This window comes from Bacillus rossius, chromosome 1 (assembly GCF_032445375.1).
Source record: "Bacillus rossius redtenbacheri isolate Brsri chromosome 1, Brsri_v3, whole genome shotgun sequence".
Lineage (NCBI taxonomy): Eukaryota > Metazoa > Arthropoda > Insecta > Phasmatodea > Bacillidae > Bacillus > Bacillus rossius.
The window spans coordinates 239,867,362-239,894,329 of record NC_086330.1 but is presented as its reverse complement, the minus strand read 5'-3'; the positions used below and the strand labels follow the sequence as shown (position 1 = coordinate 239,894,329).

The 26,968-nt window shown below is 35.8% G+C and overlaps 1 protein-coding gene across 2 annotated transcripts in view; it reads right to left on the bottom strand.

The window, feature by feature from the left end:
- LOC134527402 (tectonin beta-propeller repeat-containing protein 2) overlaps positions 1-25,622 on the bottom strand; it is a 203,458-nt gene extending 177,836 nt beyond the window's left edge. Inside the window, exons 1-3 of one of the 2 annotated variants that reach the window (XM_063360066.1) lie at positions 25,478-25,622; positions 10,799-11,050; positions 6,288-6,443 (exon numbers count right to left, since the gene is read on the bottom strand). In XM_063360066.1, coding sequence (XP_063216136.1) covers positions 6,288-6,443; positions 10,799-11,020 — 378 coding nt within the window. In that variant the 5' untranslated portion in view covers positions 11,021-11,050; positions 25,478-25,622. The remainder of the gene's footprint in view (positions 1-6,287; positions 6,444-10,798; positions 11,051-25,477) is intronic. The other variant, XM_063360067.1, reaches the window with a different exon arrangement.
- Positions 25,623-26,968: the final 1,346 nt, after the last annotated feature.

Here is a 26,968-nt window from a genome sequence, read left to right as displayed (position 1 = left end):
TATCAGTTGTTTTTTTAAATCAAATTCAAATACAAATATCTAAAGACACTCGAAAATGAGTATTGAATATGAATATCAAGAATGGGAAAAATAATATTTTTTTCAACATTTGTTATAACAGTTTAAAGACATTTTAAAAAAATATGTGTGTATGGTACTTCTTTTTAGAGGTTATACAAAATAAAGTTTTAAACACAGCTATAAAAGAAGAATACTTATTAATTTTTTTGGAGTTTTATGCAGTGGTTTCAAACTGCTTATTGCACACGTTATATTTTCAGTTTATAAAATATTTCTGGACTACCAGTCTAAACTTCAGCAGTTCTGATGTTCACAGTGCAGATGTTGAAATAAACTGTAGGCAGTTATAATGACCCCATTAACATAGTTAAATTGGAATGTACACAATTATAGGTAAAACAATAACGCTTAACTTCAATTATGATAGTTACACCTACCTACGCTCCTTTCGAATACAAGCCTATTGAATCCCTTACCTAAGGAATCCACTAAAAGGCAACGTAATGGATGCTGCAATCTTTGCATTGCTTCCAAATTCTCACAAGGGATGTCAATTATTCCCTACATGATCCACTATAACTCAAAATTTCTAGGGATGCGACACTCGCGTCCACTGATGCCTCCCTACATCCATTAGTGGAATTGGTTCGTTTACTGTATGTATGTAATATTGCTTTAGATTTTTGCCATAAGCTATGTTTAAAACAAAAAAAAAAATTATCTATAACTCAAATTGAGACAAAGATAAAAGTATTAAAAGTATTTCCTGTTGAAGAATTTACATAAATATTTTTTGATTTATAGCAATATTTTTATTTTTAATGCTAACAATTTATAACATCCAGGCTACAATAAATTTTAGAAATGTATTTACCCGCAGAAGGGTCGCCCCTGCATATGGGTCACATTGTAACATTACAAGACTCTGCCCTCCCAAGCTTTAAAAAGTATTTCTTAAAAGAATGAACATTATATTTTTCATTCAGAAGGGAACAGCTGATTATGTAGCCTTCAGCTTGATATGACCTAGTTTTGTATTTATAATTTATTTTATTTTATTGGTAACAGTTTGATTTATTTTAAAAGCCTCTTTACTATAATTTTATTGGCATTCATTTTGGCTGGCTTGGTTATTATTTGTGTAAGTGTGCATTTCAGTAATATATTGCATTTAAAATTTTAAATATATATATATTTTTAATAACAATTTTTTTGTATGTTTTATAGTGGTTTTAAAACTGTGAGGAATTGTGTGGAAAGAAGGAAAGAAAGAAGTGCAGCAACACAGCAGCACCGAAAGACAATAGTTTATCACATCCCGTGTAAGAGAGAGACAGATGTTAGCCCAGACAGTGGGAATATCTGACCAAGGAATCCTCGAATTCTGTGTTAAATTAAAAAGAAACGGAAGAGGTGTGTGTGTGTGTGTGTGTGTGTGTGTGTGTGTGTGAGAGAGACAGAGAGAGAGAGAGAGAGAGAGAGAGCGAGAGAGAGAGAGAGAGAGAGACAGGACACAGAGCGAATAGAAGTACTCAATAGGAGAAATTATTTAATCATAAATTGTAAGAATACATGTTGTAGCAAATAGTAAGACAGTATTTCGGGAAAGTCCCCAGCTGACTGAAGTTTTTCGTAAGGTTTGTTAATGTTCTGTGTTTTGTCAGTCGTTCAATTGCTAAGCCGAGAGGTCATACGGGGGTGACTGCTCACAAAGTTAATAGTAATGAGCTGTTAAGAAGGAACAGTTTCATGTCTGGGTGCCGGGGGCAGGCCGCAGTTTAATATCCACCTTAAATTTTTTTTTTGTCATGAAGTTTTAGACTTTCAACTAGAATTTGTAGGCCCCAGACGTGCGGTGTAGGCCCGGGAGGTCCGCTGGCCCACCAGGATTTATTTTCCAGTGTATCTGCGTATCTAGACAACGGAGTTACTAGGGACTTTATTTTGTGAAGGCACAGATCAGTGAGTAACGATCGGCGAACGTGTTTTCTGCCGGAGCTATTGAGTGACAAATATGTAATACGTCTGTTGTCGAGAAGAATAAATATGGAAGGGCATTTCGAACGTTCTTAGTTGGTAATTATTGTAACCAGTCAAGTCATTTAACAGTCACAAACAGAATTTCACAACCCACTAAATGCAAAAATCGTAGAAAGATTTTTCAAGTGATTTGTGTTTTTGCAAGGAACAATCATCTTCTTAGCCGGGCACAATTGTGACTTGTTACATCTATTATTTTGGGCAACAAATCTAACATTTTCACCACAAGGGTCATCATCGAATTAGGGTACCACCATACATCCATCTACCCTTTTAAGTTCAATAAAAATTGAACACAGTTGTGTAAACACCAATCAAGATAAACACATATCTGTGTGGGTCCAGTTCATGGAACATTTACATCTCTCTCTGGCTTGTTAATTTTCAGATTTTCCTCTCCTACCCATGCCATTGCAGCGCAGCAGACATGTTACTTGCTGGCACAGACATGTTCTGCTCATGAAGCTTTACACTACTGCTGAGATATTTGATAATAACAAATTACACTAACTTGTTTGTAACTATTAAAAACCACATAGGTTTTGTTATTTACACACATATTCAACAACACAGTGTAATATTATTGTTTTTTTTTTAACCCAAAGTCCAAAACTTGCTTAAAATTACACTACATTTTTTAAAACTAATATTGGCAAAAAATGTGGGACCCACACACGGGTAAAAAAGGCCGTCATTTACGTTTTGCTGAATCTCTGTAAATATCAGGACCAAAATGGCTGCATGCAGACTAAATGTCAACAGATAGTGCTAGCAGTAAAAGTATTTGGATACCATCCCTTATAAATGTATCCCTTACATTGTGGCTGCATTTGCTAAGGGATATAGGAATGTGAGTGCTGTAAACGCATCACTAAATATTCAGTAGCAGCACAGGTGATATACAACACAAGATGGCCACTCTTTTGGCAAAACAAAATTCCAGATTTTTTCCAGGATGCTTTTAAGCTTTTCCTAGAATTTTCACGAAATTTTACAAAGTTAATAAGAATATACATATATAGCTAATAATTTTTGTTACATCTGAGCTCATAAAACCAAACACACAATTTAATATTAAAAATCAATCATGAAATAATACTTAAAATTAAAATTATTTCTGTAAGACTATATTATTTCTGTGCTTAAAGTGTTTTTCCTTAACAAATTTAGTGGTTCTTGTATGTTGTTTAAAATAGTTGATAAAAATGAACAATAAAATTCTAAGATAAGACCACATTGGTATAAATAATATAGAAAGTATAAGGACTCAACTGTAAGTACTTTAACAGTGCCTGGGAAAAATAAAGATTTTGCATGACAATAATGATTATTAACTTAAACAATTAAATTGCTCATCATTGTTAGATGAGCTGCATATATCCATAGTTTTAATTCTTCATTGAGAGACTTTTAATCACAGTAATCTGCACATTATGAATTTTGAGTAGTAAAACTACTTCCCTAAGTGTTCATCCTTTTTTTTTTTAATTATTTACTATTTACTTTAATAAATATTTACTGTAAACAAATACAGCTTTATAAACAGATGTAATGTTCTTAACTGACAAGCGGAGGGGCCAAGTCATGGCTCACAGATTTGGCTTGAACCGTGTGAGTAGTAGAAGATAGGGCCCCTTTCAACATCCTAAAATATCTCTCCAGAGTGGGCCCTAATTTAAAAATTTTAAAGTAGAGTTTGAGGGATATGTCTTTCACATGTCAAATCACGGTATTAGTTTTCGGTGCTGGCTGGTGAAACTATTAACGGAGAAAATCTTAAGAATTAAAATAAATAACAAAAAAGGGAGAGAGAGAAATGAAAGAAATTTAGCAACAGATTTCTCTTTCCCCTCAGCCAAATGACATTCCATGACAACTCGTATGCTACATGACACATCTGCTTCTGCCGCGAGGTTAGCCAGTACACAGCATCGAAAAATGGTTAAGTGACGCAGATTGTAGGCACGACAAGCAGTTTTTCAATGAAGATCTTTTCAACTTGCTAGACAAACAGATAAAACCTAATGTCTTTCAAAGATTTACATATTTCTCCCAGTACCTGGCAACAAAAATATTCACACCTAATTCAAGGTTTCCTGATTTTCACCACGTGACCACTCTGCAACAGCTTCTCTACACTTTGTGTACTAATTTTTTTTTTTTTGTTTTGAAGTGTAAGTAATTTTAATTGAATCAAATATAAATAATAAATTACTCATTTTAATATTATCACAGACGTAGTTGTAACATAGTTTAGAAGGGTAGCCGAGTGTTAAAGGAGTTTTTCCTATTCCAGTCACCATACACACTGTTGAACTTGTAGACTTTTTAAATGTTTTAACTTTCACAGAATGGAAATACATCCAATTCATTCTTTTTGCACATTTAGTTGCCAGTGTTACTATTTTTTTTTTACATATTTCTGTGCAATACTGATATGGAAAATTAAATGGATTATTGAACTAAAACTTTTTAGGTTTAAAAGCAATGCTACTGGCCACTTCATGATGTGGTTTGAATTTCTTCCCGTAAAATTAACATATCTGATTTTAACCAAACCTTTCAAAATTTTCAAAACTGTGAAGATTTTAACATAAGTACGATAAAATAATTTTTCTGAAAGGAATTAAAAATATAAAATAAATTAGTAGTATTGTCATTTAAACTGAAATCTTATTCTCCTTATCTGTAGGTCCCAAAAACATAAACAAAGTAACTTTGGCAGCTAATTGCTTAAACCCCCTTTATTATGACCACCCCTTTATTGCAACAACCTTTTCGCTGAGCTGAGAAAATTTTGTGTTAATAAGTTGAATGTTTGAAGGAAATCGCTAAAAATTTGTTTGAAGCGCGTTGTACTGTTTTTCTCTTGGCAAACGCTGTACCTCTTCCACTTCTACCACAGATAAAAGTTCTGTAGCACCAGGCATTTCTTCTCATCGTCCGGCAACCATTGTGATATCGGTTGCTCTTGGACACCCAAACACCTGCTTCTTCTAAATACTAAGAGACCTTGAAACATTTGTGGTCACGATTAACTCTAAAATAATGTGATTTTGAGGCTTTGAAGTTGAAATGCTATTTTCTAATTTTTTTAATCTACAATTCCTACACAAATAAGACTCTGTTAGGAACGTTAATTTTTCACGAATTTCTCATCAAAAGTATCTCCAAAACAATGTACATATTGTAAAGGTAAAAAAATTCTAAAAATTAGAACTTGGTCCAAACTTACTTATGACCAAGAAAGATTTCTATACTATAGTTTGGTTATTTCTAACCATTTAATTTTATCCGCAACTCTCCATATGCAATCATGTGTGGCTGTTCAGTATCTCCACACCCTTACGACCGCTGTCAGCAAGAGGAAGACTTTAGCTGAAAAACTACACGCTCTGCCTCTAAATTGCGTTACTTATGTCAATTCTGATTGTCACTCAAAACCACGGGTGTGATGGACCAAACAGGATAACTTTTTCAAATGTGGGAACGGTGTGAACTTGAGGGAAGCACCAGGCAACCACCACTGCACCTGTGATAACAAAGTGTTTTCTTGGAACTTAAACCTTCTTCACCTCTCTGGCACTAGTGCCCAAGTCTAATAAATAACCATTTAATGAAAATTCCTTGAGTTCCCTAATGAAATTAGTGTCAAATTTTCTTAGTGCTCATTAAAAGATAAAGCTGTGCTGCGCATTTCGCCGTGTTTGTACTCATTTTTGTGACAATAGGTTTTTGAATATGCTTTTCTTCGGTATCTTTCCTTTTTGGAAAACATGTTTTTAACTAATTTTACAATTAAATTTGAAGACTGGTAAGTTTCCTGCCAGAGACGACTGAACACTGAATTGGAGCGGGAAAAGGCATAATTTGACGTACAGGGTCCAGGGGGGAGGTCAGTAGATCCAAAATGTTTATTACGTCCTTCCCCCCCTTTTCAAACCCTATTACCAGGAATAGGGGTCATAACAACAGGGTTTTACACACACACATACATGTATGTAATACTAGCTGAAGTACCAGTGCTTCACTACTGCAGACTAAGGGCGTAACACTCTCGCAGAGCTAATTATACACACCCCTCCTCTAGGGTATGCCACTGCCATTATTCAAATAAAATAAAAAACAATGCAATAGCCATTGCCAGGAAGTGTAAAAGCTGAAAGTAAATATAAAACAACAAACTGAAATGGCGTGAACTGCATGGTGCGAGCATGCCTACGCACCTGCTTGTTCTTCTTCAGCTTCATGCTGTCAGGCAGGCTGTCCGGGGGAGTTTTGGGGACCTGGAACACCGTCACGACCCCCTGCTCGTTGCCAGCGGCCACCATGTAGTCCACCGTGGAGATCACCTTCACGCAGGTCACCACCGCACTTGTGTTCTGCACACAACACAACACACATCATTGGTCACCGGCACTGCTACACGGGTGCACCACCCGGGGGATATAACTTCCCTCGACATTCTAAGAAATGTCAGTTAACATCTGTTACAGTTTGAATTTTTTTTACTTTGGTTTTTTGTCTTTATTGACAAGGTCATTAGAGAAGAACAAACACTCGAAGTAAGTCAGCAAAAACTGGGGAATGTATCAGCCAAGACCTAATGTAAGGGACCGTCCCAACATTTGCAAGGTTTGGTTCGAGAAATCACGAATACTGAAATAAAGATGGAAAATATCCTGCTGAATATGCCCCTACTGTAAGGGGTCGTCCATTAATCACGTGATGTTTTTTTTAGCAAATTTTTAACCCCCTCTCCCCCCTAGTGATTTGTGGTGAGGTTAAAGACTACCCCCCCCCCCCCCCAATAAATCACGTGTATTTTTAGTACAAATATTTTTTAAAATTTCAGAATATTATCTTTAAATATAGGTATAATCTAATGTAATTCTGGTAAATTAAGCACAGTGATAAAAATGTCCAGACACACATTAAGGTTGCAGGTTTATTCTCACTGGCATAAAAATAATAAAGGAAAGGCTTAAATGTGATATACGCATGTATTCAGTGCCAAAATCACAGTCTTACTGGCAACTGGCAAGCCGAGCCGGGTGGTTCATGTTGCGGCGGGCGGGGATATTGTTGCCTGGCTACGGCGAGTCAAGGTCACGCGTCCCTTTTCGGTTTAGTAGAAATCGCGCGAAAAAATAAATACACGTGATATCTCTCTACACCCCCCCTCCCCCCTTGTGATATTTTGTGATTTTTCCCGAACCCCCCCCCCCCCCCCCCCCCTTTTCGAGCCTCACGTGATTAAGGGACGATTCCTAACACGTCAAAAAATTACGCACTACAAAATTTTTTTTTACAAACTAACGTCTTTACGAACCCATTAACAGCAAACTCTATATTTGTAAAGTAGCAACTTAAACAAAACTATAAGTGAAATTTAGCAATGCAGTAGCAGTTTCAAACATAAAATTTGCAAAAAAGAAATTTTCACCTTTTTAGTCTTTATTTTACTAATACCTGCACAATAATATTGTAGGTTCTTAATTAATAAAAATTTATACCTGCCTACACTTTAAAGTACAAATACTCTATGCATATTACCATTACTCAGGTCACAATACCAATAAAAACTTCAGAATACACTGATTTGCAGCTTTCAAGTAATTTCACTTTTTGTACAAATTTTTTGTGGATGGGATCTACCCCAATTGTACTTTGTCTTTAGTGTTAATTTTTATTCTCAATTTAGCACTTTATATGTATATTTTTGTATGTTTCTATGATTATGGATAGCCTGAATGTGGACTTGTTTAGAGAAAAGAGGGAGATCGTTGTGAGAGTCGGGGAGGGTTCCCCTATCGACGAATTGAGGGGGAGAATTGGAGAAAGCATACTCTTGGCAACAGCGCCGAAGTTGCGGCGGAGAAGAAGTTTCCTCCCCTCGTCTGTCTAACCTGATTGGGAACTGATTACCTCATAAGAGGGGTAGTCTGCCCCTCCCTCCTGGACGGAGGGGAAACTACGCTTCGCGACTGCCTTCCCCTGAGGAGGGAAGAGGAGAAATGTTTCGCCCCTACATCGGAAACTCGCCCCTCCGCGGCGCGAGAGGGGAAATCGCCACGCCGATCTTGATGCGGTTAATGATTGGTCGATGAGGAGAGGTTGGAGGGGGAAACAAGCCCAGCCCGAGAGGGGTGGGTCCCCTCTCCTCTAGCGCTCGCTACTTCGTGCTGGGATGTTCTGGTCGTTTCCAGCACCTGGGAGTCCCCTTTCTGGCGAGTATAAATAGGGGAAGGTGAAGCAGCCAAAGGCAGAAGTCATCTGACCATCGGAAGAACGTCACCCTGCCACCGCCCCGCCTGCCCAGCCGATCAAGACTGCCACGCTGCCCGAATGCCCACTGGGAACTCACGAAGAAGAAGATCGCCACTCTGGGTGAGTGTGAATCGGACCTAAGTGATACATAGGACCAACACAGCTAATTTTGAAAGCATCACTGCCAACAGGGCTGAAATATCGAGAGTCTGATCTGGCCAGACTCTTCACAGTGAAGATCGCGGTAATTAATAGTAGGGGGAAAGAAGTAGTTCTGGACTTCCCCCCTTTTTGAGTCAGCTGTCTTGCTGAGGCTTGCGTGTAGAGCTGGCAGGTCGAGGGGCGGCAAAAGGCAGCGGGAATATTAACAATTTGGAAAAAACCCTGGACGTATCTGTGTGTCCCCGACAGAGACTTGTTTTCAATATTCACTTTTGTGTTCACCGAGCTTTGGTTCCTGTAACAAGGCCGGGAGCAGATCTTTAGTGCACATTGAGGCTGACTATTGGACCAACTCGCTCAGCTTTACGCCAGCTGTCACCCAAGGACAAAATAGCGCCTGGAATTGGAGGACTTCCAGTCGCCTGCGGCTTCGTTGGCGGATCATTCCCTGTGAGGGGCGCTGTCGGCTGACGTCAGAGGGCGAGAAAAACAGCGACGGGGGCCGTCAAAGCAAGAAGCCGGTGATGAATTTCCTTTAATTGATATTTGACCAAGACAGTTGGGTCAAATACCTACCTGTGGGACCATAGTACCTTTGGTAAACATTGAGGCTCTTGCAAAAACATTGGGTAGTCTTTACCTTGAGTCATGAAGGTTCTATGATAATGTTTAAAGTTTGCCTTTTGTCAAGTAATGTAATTTTTGGTTTGCGAGATTCCTTAGTTTATATGACCATTGCATTTGTGAATTCATACAATTTAGATGTTTGGAAAGGAGAATTACTGTGAGATTTTCTGCCAATAGGGTTTGCATTAATGTTACATACATAATAAACTGTATTGTGATTAAAGTTTAGATGATAAATGCAAGGCTGGCAAAATTCCCCTTCATTTGTTAAATATTAACGTTGTATTGTATCACCTGAATTTATGCTGTTGGTGTTGTTTATATATATATATATATATGTTCACAGATGAATGGAGTATAACTCTTCCCAGTGATACCTATGAAGATATTGTTGGAACACATGAACAGTTACTGTGTCTATTTTTATCCACTGGGTGTCTTGAATAAAATAGGTCTCTTGCACAACACGATACATGTGTCGCTCTAGTTCTAACCCTCTTTCCTATTACCCCTCTCCTAGGAGTGGTAATAAATTAATTCATTCATTCAATAATGTAACTCCCACAAGCAGCATGAGAACTTCAATTTTCAAACAGAGGCTTAACATATAAAATCTAGCTAGCAATGCCTATCTTTCTCTAATTGTTTCAAGGTTTGTAAAAGAGTTCTAACAGAAAAAGTTAGGAATCATCACTTAATGCACAACAGAACTATTACAAAAAAATACAGCATGTATCTAAAATACAGGTTAAAACTGTGGGGTACATGTGCAAGACTGTGGCGTAGGCAGATATGTAATTTAACATAGGTCAGGGTGTCTACAGTTTCCTGGTGAATCAATTTGAAGACTTTTTTATTGACCTTTTAGTAAAATAATTTTATTATAATTCATGTAAATCACACTGTAATTTTTTAATTATAATAAGCAAAATGAAATATAATATAATATAGATATACCATTCACTGAAACATGCCTATTTTTATGTTCGAAAGCTATAACCTTATCACAGATAATTTCCACATGATTAATGTGCACTGTTTCCAACTACATAGGCACATAAATATTGAACATGTGGCTATAAACTAAGGTGAAGCATGAAAAAATGAAATGCAAGTTAGCAATGTTCTGATGAAATTGAAAGTTTATTGACTTTCAGCAAAATTTCTGTTTACTTAGGAACATTTTCATAACTTTCATGACCATTTCTTCAGTGACTTTCGTAACTTTTGTGACCTGCAGACACTGGATCCCAGTTATATGGAATGCCATTACAGCAAGGTTACACAACTAATCAGAATTATGTAATCTAGTCTGTGATGATGAAAGCACACAGCTCACCCGACCTGTTGCTGCTCTGCACAGATCTATCCTGCATGCCCGTGATGCAGACTGATACAGTACCATGGTGCATGCACTAGTGAAAAGCACATAACACATACAGAGCTACAGCTCTACGCATGAAGGAATGTTTTGTTCCGTGCACACAATCATCCATATGGCGTTTCACATTACTTGTCCAAACACAATCACACCCGGACCTACGTTCATTGACATAAATGCCTCCTATATACCTATGTCCTGCGTTAAGTACCCATAGTTTTGAGCGGTATTCTAGATGCATGCCACTAAAACACCTGAGTCAAGTGCATTGGATATTACGTGGAGCATCGTGTGTACCTCGCATCGTAGCCTCTGCAAGTCACAGGTGGTGCGGTTGTACCAGTAAACGAGTCCCAGGTTGGTTCCGACCACCAGGAACTCCGGTAGGCAATCCACGCAGGTTAGGTTCAGCTCATACGTAAACAGGCCTCGTTGGGCCCTCAAAGGCACCTGCTGCAAGAAGTTAGTGAGAGGGGCCCATTCCCGCAGCAAGCCCTCTCCGCCCCCTGCGTTGGCCATCGCTGACTGCTTTCACGCTCCCATGGTTACCTTCAAAACAATTTGCATAACCTTGTAACCAATAAGAAAACTGTATCAGTTGACGATTTCATTTTTCTGAACCTATTCATTTTTATTTTTTATTAGAATGTTGTCAATAAAATCACTTCAACTTACATTAGACATGTGAAAATACTATTGCCCTTTCAGATTGTTACAGCTATGCTATACTTTGAATAGTTAGCAAGAACATTCATAACTTATGAAATTATTTAAGTTATAACTTTAGCCACATAGAGGGTGAAATTTTAGCAAGCAATGTAAATGCAACAATCTGCACGCGCACCATATAGCAGAAATTTAACAGGTTGAAGTCTAATGTGCACACTCATTTCTGCTATACCCACATGACAGCATTAACTTGTATGCCTTCACTTTTTTGAACAACGGGAGACACATGAAGCTCATTGGTGTGCCAAATAAATCTTTGTGATAGAAAAACTATCCTCTAATACATTTCATAAACTTTAATAGTCACAAAAGATATTGCAACATTAAAATTACGTTGTAATCCTGGGATGACACCATCAATAACTCACAGTTCTTTGCAGTTTAATACAATGTCAATTTAGCTCAGTGGTGAAGTGCGTGATATCGTATTTCAAGCCCGGGTGTGAATCTCGTCAATAGACAGTATTCTATATTTCTTTTTACAACTTATTACAATTTAAACATTAAATTTTAAAAATATATATTATAACTTGTCATTTCTTTAACCAATTGTTATAATAGCCTTAACCTTTAATACTGATGCTAGCTCAGTTCATTTGTTTCTTTATTTTACACTACTTAGGCATTAGGCATAAATTATTTTTTTACTATTTATAACTAGCTGCAGTACTCTGCATTGCCCGGGATGAACAAAGGGTGATATATTGTTTGTGAGTTAAAGCAAAATGGATAGCACTATATGACAGTGTGGTGGATATAGAGAAATGACACACAATTGCTGTTTGTATGTCTATGACCTATGAAAGAAAACATATATGTAGATAATTATTTATGTCTATGACCTACTTTCTTCTGTTTACCCATGGAGATCCGTTGAATGGTTTAGAATTTGATGCGCTGCAGCACCATCTAGTGAAGAGTGATAACAAAATGGATATCGTGAAAATATTCTCTGTGATCAATAATATTTATGTATACTAATTTTCATGGAGATTGGTGTACATAAATATACAAATATATAGTAGGGGGTCAAAACCAAAAAATTTTAAATATTTTAAAAATTGATTTGTTTTCGATTTGGAGTATTTCCGAACTATTCAGTTTCCTTAACATTCACCCCTCCCCCACTCTCCTCAGGCGAGATGTCATTTGCCCCCGATTTTTTTTAAATTTCAGTTAAATAATCAATTTAATGAAATGATGAAATTATTTAGAATTCAATTTTTTGATAATCATTTGTTGGTGTTTTTAATGTGTTCATTGCAACGCTTGATGATAAAGCATTAAAATCTGTAAAATAGAAAAATTCTTGATTTATGAGGCTCTGTAAAACATTTTGTGATTGGTTTGTGTATGTGATGTGTGATACAGTCATAAAATTATTTACCTTAAAAGTTGGGTTGAAAACACATTTTACAATAATATTTGCACCAAACGATGTCATTTGAAAGGAATATTTGTACTTTTATATATTATGCAAGAAATTCTTCAATAGATGTTCTTGGCCAGAAAATAATGATGCCAATGGCCCTGGTGGTGGTTTTAACTGGTATAATTTGACCTTTCCTTTTGCACAAAATAATCCTGGTGGTTCATGTGGAAATCTCAAAGCATTGCAATGTTGACAAACAGTGGTCATTGTTCCGAAGTCGACCGATACATCAGTGGCATAATTGACTGTTGGATCATATCTGAACGCCAAACGTTTGTGTCATACATAATATGATGCTTGACAGTCTGATTTGTCTCCAAATTATTTGTGTATAGGCTCCAACTGAGCGAGTCAAACTTGACTGTATCAATTTTTCTGGAATCATAATGGATCCAACTTAAGAAATTCTTATTTTATTTTCTTCCAAACTGTTTCTACGCACTTCGCCAGTCTCATTTACTTTACGATCATGTATTTGGCTTGTATTGTGTGTATGCCGACCAATATTTTGATGCCACATTTATAGCATTTATATAAATTAACTACGAACTGAAATCATTTGAATGTTCCACTTTTATAATTTTAAGGGTTATGCTATGCTATGCTATGAAAACATGTTACGGGTTTGAATGCACTAAAGATATGATAACCGCTGAAAAAACACATACATTCAATGTGGAAACTGATGAATTTTAAGGTTATGTTATGGAAACATGTGACAGTTTTGAATGCATCAAAGATATGATAACCACTGATAAAACACTGAAATATTTAATGTGGAATTTGTTGTTGTTATGAAAGCCTGTGACAGCAGTGGGCCCTATCGCATAAATGAACTAATAATATTAGTAAAAAAGTACAAACTACAAGAGGACAAACTAAAAGTGCTAATATTCTGTGTCGCATAATCTTACTAATAATATTATAGAAAAATAGTACAAAATACAAGCAGACAAATTGCACGTGGTAATAATTTGAGTTGCATAATGTTGGTAGATGCACTAATAATATTAGTACTTGTAATATTATAAAAATAGCAAACCTACAAGTCAGCTGATCCACTTTTGTAAAGTGGTCAACTTTTGAGGTTATGTGAAGTTAACTTATTTATCATTGACAAAGAGGTAGGAAGTTGGTGTTTATTGTGTGGTTGGTTAATGTAACAATGGCACCTCAAAAGGCAGGAAAACGTGAGGAGCAAAGAAAATTAAAATTGTGTGTATTATAAAAAATGAAGACAAATAAACAAACTCTTTTTGGTCAATTGTCAATGCTTAGAAAAGAATCAAAGGTTAAGGCATGGCAAGAAATGGGGGCGTATGCAAAGTCGATTGGAGTAATTCCAGATAGAAAACAGTTGACTTTTATATTCGTGATGTCTGGTGGCCGAATGTCAGGAAACTGTCAGTGGTAAGTAGTTTAATAATTTATTTTCAATAATTATGCAGTTAGGTACCGTACCTCTTTGCCCAAACAAAGGATGTAAGTTATATGTTTCTTGAAAGAAATATGTATAACTGTGGTATTACATCATGTATTGTAACCTAGCATTGCCTAACCTTGAAAGAACATTACTAAAGTTCTTAATTCTGAAATATTATAAACTTTACTACAAGTTACATAATTGACAATTTTTATGTTTAGGAGAAGCACGACCACGCCAGGACAACAGGAACTGGAGGTGGTCCACTTTCTAAAGTAACTGAAATCAATGACATGGTTTACGACATTTTGGGAAAGGATTCTTCTCCAACACTTGAAGGTATTGGCATACCCGAGAGTATGAACACAGCCGGCGAGGAAATATATTTCTGTGAGCAAGTAGGACAGGAAATACCGCAAGTTGGAGAAGTTATAGTTTCGGAATGTACTGTTATTGAGGACAACTTGTTAGCTGAGATTGTTACACCTTCTCACGAAAAATATCAAGGTAACTAACCACAGTGTTAATAGGTTTACCTTATTTTTTTTGTTATTAGTATTGATTTAAAAATGAATGTTTTTTAAAAAATAACGTTAAAAAATGTTATTCTATAAAAGTGTATTGACCAATAAAAATAATTTATTTACGTGTAGCACTCATTTTATTACTTTTTTTACAGGTAAAGAGAAGCAGTCCTCCTTAAAAACACAAACTTTAAAGTCCTGCTGAAGGTCAGTATCTCAAGAGACAGAAACCAAGAACACAGATATGTTGAAACGGAAGTTAGAGCTGACAGTTGAAGTGTTTGAAAAGGAAATTCATCAAATCGCTGCAGATGGCAAATATAGAAAGGGATAACTATCCGAAAGACTTAAAAATACTGCACTATGAAGTAGAACATGGATTGCCTTAAGTCAAAATATACTGAACATTTACGCACTATTTCTCAGGGGCAAACGTTTATAGTTATTGACGATTCTTCTGTGACTGACAATCTTGCAAATTATAATGGAGATAATAGTGTAGTGTTTCTGCAGTGATATGAGAATTATTGAACTCATGAACCGTGTGGTTTGCAACTTTATTTAAGTAATGGACATGTTAAATAAATCATATTTTACCACTGGAATGAATCTACACTGTAAAGCAATTGCATAATGACAAGGTTTCAGGTTACTGTCAATTATATAAAAATTGTGAAATAACAAATTATAGTTCACTGTGTTCACCTATTATTTACTTCTTTATACACTAAAGGTATCAAGCAAACTCTGGTTCACATCATCGATTGAATGATTTCTTGTTGTCGTGCTCTAGCATCTACTGCAATTTCCTCATTGTTGTCATAGTAGTCATCATTATTTACATTAATTTCATTCCAGATGAAATTTTCCTGAAACACAAATTGCTCATCTCTTCGTGCTACGTTACACAATGTAGCACAGCATTTCACAATGTTGGCTGCGAATCGCGGTTCAACCCGCAGATGGTTCAAACATGGAGATTTCTCCTTAACAATTCCTAGTGCTCGTTCCACAATTTGTCGTGTTGCTTTCAGCCTTCTGTTGTATCTCTGTTCACCGTCATTGTTGGGATCATTATGTAAAGGTGTCATGAGCCATCTTTTAAGAGGATATCCTGAGTCTCCTAGAAGAATACCATTTGGGAATATGTTTCCCTCTTCCATTCTGCGATACAAGGTGCTCATTCGAAGTACTCTTGCATCATGAACACTACCTGGCCAGTTGGCACTCACATAGAAAAATTTACCATTTGCTCCACAGACAAACATACAATTTATTGAATGTTTCCCTTTCCTATCTACAAATGCTTCTTCGTTGATTTCAAATGCATCAATGGGTATCAGTGAGCCATCGATAATACCCACGACACTTGGAAAATGAGCGACCCTGAAAAAACTGTCAACTTCATTGCCAATATGTTGAGGCCACTAAACAATTTGCTGGAAAAGTATTCGGTTAATCGCACCAATAACTCTATGAATGGTCCGCCCAAATGTTGTCTTGCATATGCCATGACTGGATCCTGTTGAATGATATTGACTACCAGTAGCTAGCCAGTGTAAAGTTACACAAAACTGCTGCTTGGGTGTTAAAGCACCATCTCGGTTCTGCAGCTGAATTGCATTGCCTATAGCCTGTAGTACTTCCTCTGCCTTTGCACGAGACATGCGACATTGTTCATAGAAATCTGCTTCATGTTGAAAGTCAAAATTTATTCTTGGTCTATACACTTTTTTTTCTTTTAGGTTGAACATGGTTCATTTTTCCTCATCATCGTCTGTGGAATACAGCACATTTAATAACATTTTGGCCAATTATTGAGGAAAGTGTTACTAATACTTTTAAAATACAGCCTCCCTCTACCCAGTAGAAAAAAATACAAGTTTATTCTAATATTACAATTTATCAGTGTTATTGTGAAACGCTAACTAATATTATTTGCTTATAATATTAGCAAATCTTCTTGTAATATTAAACTTGCATGTTTTGACTTTTATATTTATTATGCAACATAATTATACAATTTACAAATTACAAGTGTACTAATAACATTAGTAATTTTCCTTGTAATATTAGAATTGTAGGTTCTAACTTGTAGAATTATTATGCTACCAAATTATACAACCTACTAGTTACATTACTAATACTATTAGCTTGTACTTTATTATGCAATAGGACCCCAAACACTCAATCTAAACTAATTTTTCAGAATTTTCTGGTAGATTTTCCAAAAATTTTCTTCCATAACAAACCTTATCTGGACAATTACAAACACAAAAAAAATAACCATATCTGTCAAGCAGTTCTCAAGTGATGATCATTCATACATGCGGCAATTGATTGTTATGGATAAAGATAAAAATAAATCTTTTAAACATACTCAAAGTGATTTATTGTGTATGAGTATGTGTATATAAAAAAATATATAGGTATATACATACAATTTTTTTTTAATTCTTATCTACAGTTATTTTCCAGGCTGGATTAAATTTTGCACAACAGACATACAAAATATAAGGAATGTATATCTACAATAGATTTTGACACCCCTCCCTCCCCCCCTCCATTTTCCCCTTATCAAAATTAAAGCAGAATTTTGGAGCTTCTTGATGAAATTCTGCACACTTGACAAAATTTTACTGTCTATATTGACGCCAACCGCCGGTGCTCCCTCTGGTTCACACAGGTCGTTACATCCCAACAACACTTACTCTTAAGTGCATTGAACACGCCCGAGTGTGATGTCCGACGAGTGGGTGAAAGTGCACCGCGACGAACACAAAGTCGACCACAGCACCCGGCCGGATGTGGCAATGCGCTAAACTAAATCAGTAATTATTCTTTTAAATCAAAAACAACCAAATTAATAACAATTAAAAGATAATTAATTCAAGGGAAATTATGTCCAATTGTTTAATAATCATATATTGTTAAATATGTTATTTAAGTCCAAAACTGGTCGGAGCTGTTTTCCCGTGCTTCACGTGTCTCGGCGCGAGGTCGCACGGCGCTCTCGCGCCAGTTACCGTCGGGAGCTCACAGGGGTCGGTAGCTCCGTGAATGCAGAGCCTTCAGATTTCGCGCCACATCCATGTCTCAGCAATAGTGTAAGTTCTTCAAATCCTTTTTATAGCTCTGCGCCGACCCCACTCAGTCGCACGTCATTTCGTGCGACTCGTTACTTAATCATTTAATCCCAACAGGGAGATTTTCAACTCTTTACGTCATTTTCCATGTCCAGAGTTTAAGGACAGCGTAAATGAATCCTACGCCGTTTTCAGGCTTCGAAGCCAATTAATCATTATCGTCAAAGGCTCCTAGCCAGCCTCGTGTGTCGAGTTCTAACTCGTTAATCTACGTATTTAATTTTCATCTTATTTAAATGTGTAACATCTAACGTGCAATCTAACCACGTAATAACTGTTTCAAGCTGTAATTAGTGATTGTGACTTTTATGATTTCATCTAACCGGGCCTACGTACTTTTCGGGACTTTAAGGTTTTGTAACAGGTTAGAGTGCAAATAACTTTAGAACATTCATTCGTATGTGCTGTTTTCCATGTTAACGTCAATGCCTGCATAAGCTGTTGCCGCATAGTAGCTCCGCGACTATCCGCCACATCCTCACGCCGATAACGGCCACAGTATAAGTCCGCACATACAATTTTGCCACCTATCCTGGTCGCGTGCATCGTCTACGCATAGAGACTCACGTGCCGCGACGGTCAGACAACAGACGCGGCCAGTACTTGGACCAGTGTGTGTAACGGTTCTTAATGAAGTGCAGTGTCGTGTCAATCAGTTTACCATTTATTTATAAGGCGTCCTGGGTGGCCTGAACAGCCCGGGTAGATTTCGAACCGCGACGCGCTCCTGCCTGCAGCCACGAGGCCGAACCCCCGTTATTGCCCCTGAGATCACTTTGCAGACTAATAATTACTTAAAAAACTTAGACAGGCAGCGGGAGTGGCTTCAATATTTAATTTCAATAAAGCATAATGAAAATCACTGTCTAAATAAGATTACTAAAAACCACCCCACCCATGAAAACAAAAATAGGTACACTGAGCACATGGAAATAAGCTGTAACAACTACAATGAATAACATGAGCATGCAATTGCAAAAGTACACTGTACTTCTCATGGTAAGAATGCTTGTGATGGGATAGGTGGTACAATAAAAAGAATAGTTTCCAAAGCTAGCCTGCAGCGTGTGAATGCAGAACCAATAACCAATCCTCTGCAGATGTTTAACTAGTGTTTAGCAAATATAACTGAAATAAGGAAGACATTGCGCCTGACCAAAGTGAATATTTCGTTATATTTTTCCATCCTGCAGGCCCAAACACATCCTTCAAACTAGCATCTAGGAATAAAGTATGGGTCAAGAAGACTTGTTTTTTTTATGTTTCCCCCTTTGAATTACGTTTGGCTACAACTGTTAGATGTCATAACATTGATCTAAAACTAAGTGAGGAATTAAGTATACTTTTGCTCAAACATTTAGGAAATTGACTGTTCATTATGAAGTAAAACAATATTCTTAAAACTTTTTTCCTGTGACAAAAGCAGCTGATAATGACAAACTACATTTCAACCACAGAAGAAAACATAATTAAGTTATAATTTCATTGCAAACATTCATCTGTGGTTCTTGCAAAATTATTTTATAATATACAACTCTATACATGATGTACCACACGTATTTTTCACTTAAAAATGCCAAATATATGACAAATAAATTACAGTTTGCATATGCATACAACATCTGAATTTTTCATTTATGGTTGAAGCACTTGCTTCACAAGTAGGTGAATTTTCATCAAACATTAAAAATGTGTTGTGTTCTGTATGTTGTAACACTGGAAATGAAAACAACATGCTCATTTACTGCAGGGACTGTTTGTATGATTTAAGGCAGTTGTTACCAAATACCCTAAATCCAAGTGCTAGAATTAAGTGCAAGAAATGGGAAATTATAGAAGGATATGCACAAGTCACTCAAAAGGAGTTTACACAAGCAGCTTTCACACATTAAAAATCCTGGAAATTGCAGGAATAATCAATTGCGATATGTACAAAGATGTTTACAGCAGCACAGATGACGTCAGTGATAATTCTGAGAACATCCAACAACAATACAGTTCATCATCAAGAAGCATCCAATATTGTGGTTTTAAAGTGAATGATATCAAACCTGGTGTTTGACTGAACTAAAGAGTGAAAGTGAAAAAACATGTGAAAAACATGTAGCAGTAAGTAACACAAAGTGGGGTTTCTGACTGGCAAGTTTTAGTAATGTTTATGAAACCATATGGTGATGACCAAACAAAATACATCCATGAATACTCAAGATGAAAAATACATTACTTTTGAACAAATAAAAAAAAATTGGTTGTCTTTAAAGTCAGTTTACGGACGATAGTTTAACGTGACGTCATAACAAAACATTGATGAAATTATTGATCCCGAAGAAAAGGAAATATCATATTCGGCCTGAGACTGAGCCGTAATTTAGGTTTTTGCAACCAAACCATTTAGGCATTAAAAATATTATATTCTTTGAGGAAGAAATTTTTTTTTAATTTTTCTATCTTTTGTATGATAAAATCTATCTCTGCATACTTTTATGAATAAAATTGAATCATTTTTATTGAATTATCACTATTTTGTATGGATACAAAGGAGGAGTGAAATGAAATGTACAATTTAATTAATAAATTTACTTTTATTTGCATTAATTAATTTAAATATATTTATTACTTTTGAAATGTTGCATGCGCCGTATTTATTTTTACAAGTACAAAAAAAAAAAATTGCAGCTGCCGATATTCGAACAGACAACCTTTGGATTGGAAGTCAGCCATGCTAACCGCATGGCCACAAGGCCATTTTGAAAATAATTGTTTCAGATGTTATAAATTAATAATATTCCACACACGATATTTGTTTGAATTTCTTTTAACTAGCATATTCTCTGTTGGACTCGAAATATTTACACGCTCGTGGGATCAATAACTATAATACAGTGTGTGATTTAGTTGATCAAATAATAACTCATGACAAATAATTACCAATGTCAAACTAAAGCGTGAAAAGTATCATACCAGCAATAAATACATATTTAGTTACACAGCTAAAACAATACTCATACAACACTGTTTAAATAGTATACTGATTTACACTAGTAATTAAAATAATACGTACTTGCAGGGTTGGCACGTTTAAAACAATATGTTCATTATTGTTTAAAACAATACACTCTGAATAAAACAAGTTTAAAACACAATTTTTAAAACATTCTGTTCTAAACATGTTTTTTATATGTATTTTAAAAAAAGTTTTATTTCTTACGAAAACGAAAACTGCTTATTGACATTTTCATCGCAAGCATCACTGTCTAATTGTAAGTCAGCAATTGTGATAAATATCCAGACTAGGATGAGAAGTTTTGAAGTGAAACACTTTCCTCACTTAAACATAAAATACCAGCACTGCTTGGGGTCAAACCAGTCATACCTTTTAGGGTGCCAGTTCCACTAAGTTCATCTAACCTAATTAAAATTTGTTTTTGTTAGTTAAGTGCACGGAAAACAGTTACATGTTTGGCAGCCTTCTCTGTTCTAGCCGGTTCCTTACAGAACTATGCACAAACCCGAATATGGAGAAAAGACGTTCAATACCAGCTGACGAAGCTACTGCACTGTGTAACTGATGTGCCAGGTGCAGAGTTGCATGATGAGTACTTTTCTCCAAAGCCATCCACCATACTAGAGGTTTAATCTCTTTTAGTGTTAGGACTGAATAAGTATTACCTTTGAAAGATTTGTGCAATGGGAGTGCATGACTTGATGTAAGCTTTTGGACATACGCCATTGTTAGGCACAAGTATATCTGTAGAAGAAAACTACAAAAAACACAAATGACAAAAACACAAATAAAGCAAAAAATTGCTGTTGTCAGGATATAAACACCACACAATACTCGACAGGAATTTGGTCACACCTGTGTTTTCGTACCATGTGCGTCCCTGCCTGAGGACGGGAGCAGATTGCAGTTCCCGAAACGTCGCTTGTTTCTGTTTTAGAAAACTGTCATGTTTGTTTTGTCTTTTCGTTTTGTCGTGTTTTTGTCTCATTTTGACTGTTGTGCTGAATTTTTTTGGGTTCAATATTTTTGTGCTGTCATCATTTGTGGGTTTTTTTTTTTCCGTTCTTTTTTGAAAAACTATTGTATTTGTTTCGTCTTTTCGTTTTGCTGTGTTTTTGTCTCGTTTCAACGGTTGTGCTGAATGTTTTGATTTCAGTATTTTTGTGCTGTCATCATTTGTGGGTTTTTTTTCTTTCTGTTAGTCCATTTTTCTTTGTTTCGCTGATAATATTCCTGTTGTGGAGTATTGTGTGGCGTTAAATCCTGACAACAGCAATTTTTTGCTTTATTTGTTTTTTTGTCATTTGTGTTTTTTGTAGTTTTCTTCTACAGACATATTTGTGCTTGGCAATGGTGTATGTCCAAAAGCTTACATAAAGTCAGGACTGAAAGTACTCCTTGAAAGGTGAACTTTTTGCCTTGTACTTAATAATATCTGGAATGGCTACAGTCAGGGAAAACCGGGAAATGCCAGGGAATTCCATATTCAAAAATGTGTAGCAATATACCTTACACCTGATGGGACTTCTGCTGAAACCATATGTGCAAAACATATTGTGGTGGTTTTGATTAAAATTAATATTAAGAACAAAAAAAAAAAGTTTGAACTTAAAAAAACTCTTTAAAACATGGCAAACTGTTTAAAACAAAAAAAAACAGTTTAAAACAATAAAAAACATGTGTTTTGATTTTTTTAAAAAAAACTGTTTTTTTCCCAACCCTGCGTACTTGTAAGAACGCCATTTCCTTGCGAATATACTCCCGTGGAGCGGTGCACAAAAATAACCTCGAACCCCGCTATGTTGTCGTCTGCCCCAAGCCGTGTGTGGCAACATGCGCAGGCGTGATCCAAACGGCGCGACCCGCCTATCCCTGCAGCATGGCGGGGTGAAACCTGAGCAGTACGCCGCCACGTGCCGGCCGAGTTCTCTGTACCGTCCGAAACATACCAGAGAGATGCCACGAATGCGTAAACACATCCGTAGTGGGACATCCGTAGTGGGACAATTTTTCGTGCATGCAGCCAGCGTTCATCGATTTATTAGACGTTGTCACGTCAAAAACATTTTACCCGCACCTAACATAACAGCAAGTGGGGATTGTGTATTTTATGTCTTCAAACAACCAGTGTTTTAGTTGTAGTTTAGTGAAATTTAACATAAATAAAACATACTAAGTTATGATTATTTATTTAATATCTATTAAGGGTTTTTTTTGCATGGATACATGTTTTTATTTGTTTTGTACATTTTTAGTCTGTTTATTGCATAATTCTTCTTAATTACTATGAAATATCACAACATGTTACATTATCAACAATCAGTACTCATACTGGTCACATCCGTTACTTCAGGGTGTCACATCCGTTACCCAAATAAAAATTCATATTCCCTTTTCAATTGTAGATGTGTTAATTTTAATTATATGTAATGATTGTTTGTTCTTTTACCAGAACAAATAAAAAATATTGTTACAATCACAAGTACCCAATCAGATGAATTAGAAGTAGTTTGTGTACGTCTCATGACTCTAAGCCGTATGAGTCACGTCCATTACCAGCCGTAATAAGACATTTCTTATATCAGTATTTCCTTTTTTGTTTTAAAAGTTACAAGAGAGGCATAAAGTACTAAAATGTAAGTGGTCCTCAAATTTTAAATTCAATAACATGATTATTCTCTAGTTTTAGTAATAGTAAATATGTCTGTCACATCCGTTACTTTGGAATGGCTAACCTAAACTTATCTCATCATTAAAATGGTTAATTAACAGTAAAATACTTTAAAAAATATCACCAAGCAGTTTTGCAAAATGACTATAAAAATCCTCAGGGGTAATTGTTCTGTATCAAGTAAACAAGTTTTTCCCTTGTTCCTGTTGGCATGATCCTGTGAATACTGATCCAGTGGTACATGATGCTTGCTGTTTTAATGGTATTTATCATGTATCGCGACGTTTTAGAATGGAAAGAAAAAATCGTAAAGCATGGTTTTCACACACTACACATGTCCCTAAATTTAGCCTCAAGGGATGATTTAATTGCTACTAGTTTGTGAAAAATAATATTTTATAGCTTATATTACTATACCAGCATCGGATGTTGCGGCTTCGGGGAACGAAAAGTAAATAAAAACTGAAAATATGTTCAAGTACTAGTGACATCCCTAAATTTACAATGAAAACATGGTTACTTAATTCCTACTGGTACGGTAAAAAATAACAGCTTTAGATTACATTACAATACCTGTGTTTTCACATTGCTGCCACCAGTCATTGTTTATCTGCTATAGTGAATATCTTTGTTTAGCACAATTGCAGACAACTATGGAGAGTTAAAAATATATGCTAACTCTTTCATTTCATATATTGAAGTTTATCCCTGGATCCTGAAGGCTTGATCCTGATGGTATTATCCTGTTGGCTCGATCCTCTGGTACATGTGGCTTACTGTTTTAGTTCAGTATATCCAAAGAATCTGCACATGAAATAAATTGTGAAATAATTAAGAATTATGATTGTAGGTTGAAAAAATTCCTTTTCATTTAATTTATGATCATAATTCATTAAATAACAATATTTTTTTGTACAGAATCTTCCAACGTACTGCATTAAAATAGCAAGCATCACGTATCACAGGATCAAGCCAACAGGATCTTTCAACGTACTGAACTAAAACAGCAAGAGCATCATGTACCACAGGATTAGGCCATCAGGATCAAACCTTCAGGATCCAGAGATAAACTTTAAAATGAAAGAATTAATATATTTTTTAATTCTTCATAGTTGGCTATAATTGTGCTAAACAAAGAGATATACGATTGCAGGTAAACAAATAATGGCGGCGGCAGTGCAAAAACACAGGTATTGTAATGTAAGTTTTAAACTATTTCTCAAAAACCAGTAGGAATTAACAAACCATGATTTCTGGGTAAATTTCGGGACGTCTCTAGTACTTGAAAAGCATATTTTCCATTTTTATTTAGGCCTACTTTTCGTTCCACAAACCCGTGAGGTCCGATAATGGTATAGGCCTAGTAGGTAAGCTATAAACTATTATTTTTCACAAACTATTAGGAATTAAGGAATATCTATCTAGGTAAATTTATTGAAATGTATACTGTGTGAAAACCATGTTTTACAATTTTTTTTCTTTCCGTTCCATAATCCGCTCTGCCAGAGTATTACTCATCATAAGATCCTGCACAAAACAAAAACTTGTGATATAACAGTAAATTAATATCTTAAAATGAATATATTTTGTGTTCAACTTATGATCACTATTAATTGTTATATTAGAAGTTTTTAAGCGCAGGATCTTTCAACATAATATTAAATTAAAACAATATATACCACAGGATCAAAATGTACAGAATCATACCAATAGGATCAAGGGATATACTTGGCTATGTGATACGGAACTTTTACAACTATTTATTTTTTTTAATTAAGAAAAAATAGAAAATTTTAGTTCAGAGTAAGAATGAACCGAATTTGAAAAGTTCACCATTCTTTTTATTTGGGAACCCGGCATTGGTGTTGTTTTTGGAAGGTAAACGCCAATATAATTCGTTCAAAGAAATTGACCCTTTAAAAGAATAATACATTAATTTTTTTTCTTCTGAAATGGTCCTACGTTGTGAAGGGAAAAAAAGAGTACCTGAATATTAATTTCATCGAGGGCATTCTCGGAAAATATACTCCCTAGAACTCTTACATACCTTTCATTACCCTTACGACTACTTAAAATGTTTACAATTGGTCATCAAATATTTAGCGTAAAACAAGACATTAACATTTAAAGAAAAACATCAGACAATCATAACATAACAGACTACGAAGACAGCTGATTGACTAACCAAATAAATATACAGTGATGCCAACGATTGGTTCTGAAAAATCCATCCTAGTATAGACTTTACCATAGAGGTATAATAAATCTATGGACTTTACAGTCTGAAAACCAATTTGGATGCTAGACGAACAAAAAGAGTAAAAATTATCACCCGAATGCATGAGTGCTACTAATAAAAATATTTGTAATAAATTTAATATAACAATACAATGTATTTCATATGAAAATAAAGTTAGAGTGTATAATCTTTGCTATGTTAGAAGTCAAAATGAAACACTTTGCCCACCGCTTTAAATTTTGCATAGTAGCCAAAAATTCGGCAATACTTATGATATATCTGCCTACCTCTTTGGCTAAGATAGGGCGCGGTTACACGGGACCCTGAACTACTTCAGGTTAGAGGTGGGTTGTTACAGCAATTTTCGGTATCTGTTCCAACCTGATACTGATACAGTAATGTACCTAGTTACAAGTATATGATACTTTTGTATCAGTGCTGTAGCGGTCCCAGGAAGCGACAAGGTATCAGCATTCTCGTTACAGGGTACACATCCTCCGTGCCGTCATCACTAGCGTAAAAAGGTATTGGTGTCTCTGATATATTATTTATCACGCCCGGTAATTCTCTAACTCTGTTACTCTCATGCCCGCCTGATACAGCCAGTATCAATCGGTTCAACATTCACTGCAGTTCGTCCTGGCCGTTTATTAATTACTACCATGTACATTGTTGCGGGCTGTCATGCTTTGTAGTTAGTATCTTTATAGTGAAATAAGGAATGGATAAGTGCAGGAAAAAGACTTCATTTGTGTGGAATTTTTTTACGGAAAATAATGAGTTTGCTAATTGTAATTTATGTAAACAAAAACTGAGTTATAAATCATCATCGACTAATCTGAAGAAACATTTGAAACGTAAACATTGATATAGTATGCTCACTAATGTACGTATGTTTTTTTTACATGCTTTATATTAGCTTCACCTGTATGTTTGTTTGTCTGTTCGTCTGTAACTCTTTCGACTAAGAGTGAGTGGCTCATCACTGTAAAATGTCCCACCAAATTAATTATGTTCGTTAGCCGAAAGGTCTAAGGCGTACGACTTCTATGACATCAGTTTTCGGATTCAGCGATCGTGGGTTCTACTCCCGGCCATGCCGGAAAAAAAGTGTTTTTTTTTTCCGGTAAATTCTAAGATTATATCCATACATCTAACTGTAAATGATTCGGAGAGACTTTGCCATTTCTTTGTGACGTTGCAACTCCAAATAGTTATCTCAGATGGTAATAGGTAGTGTCGGTAACTCATTTCCCTATGATAATTATACATAAATATAGTGACGCCAACCGCCGGTGC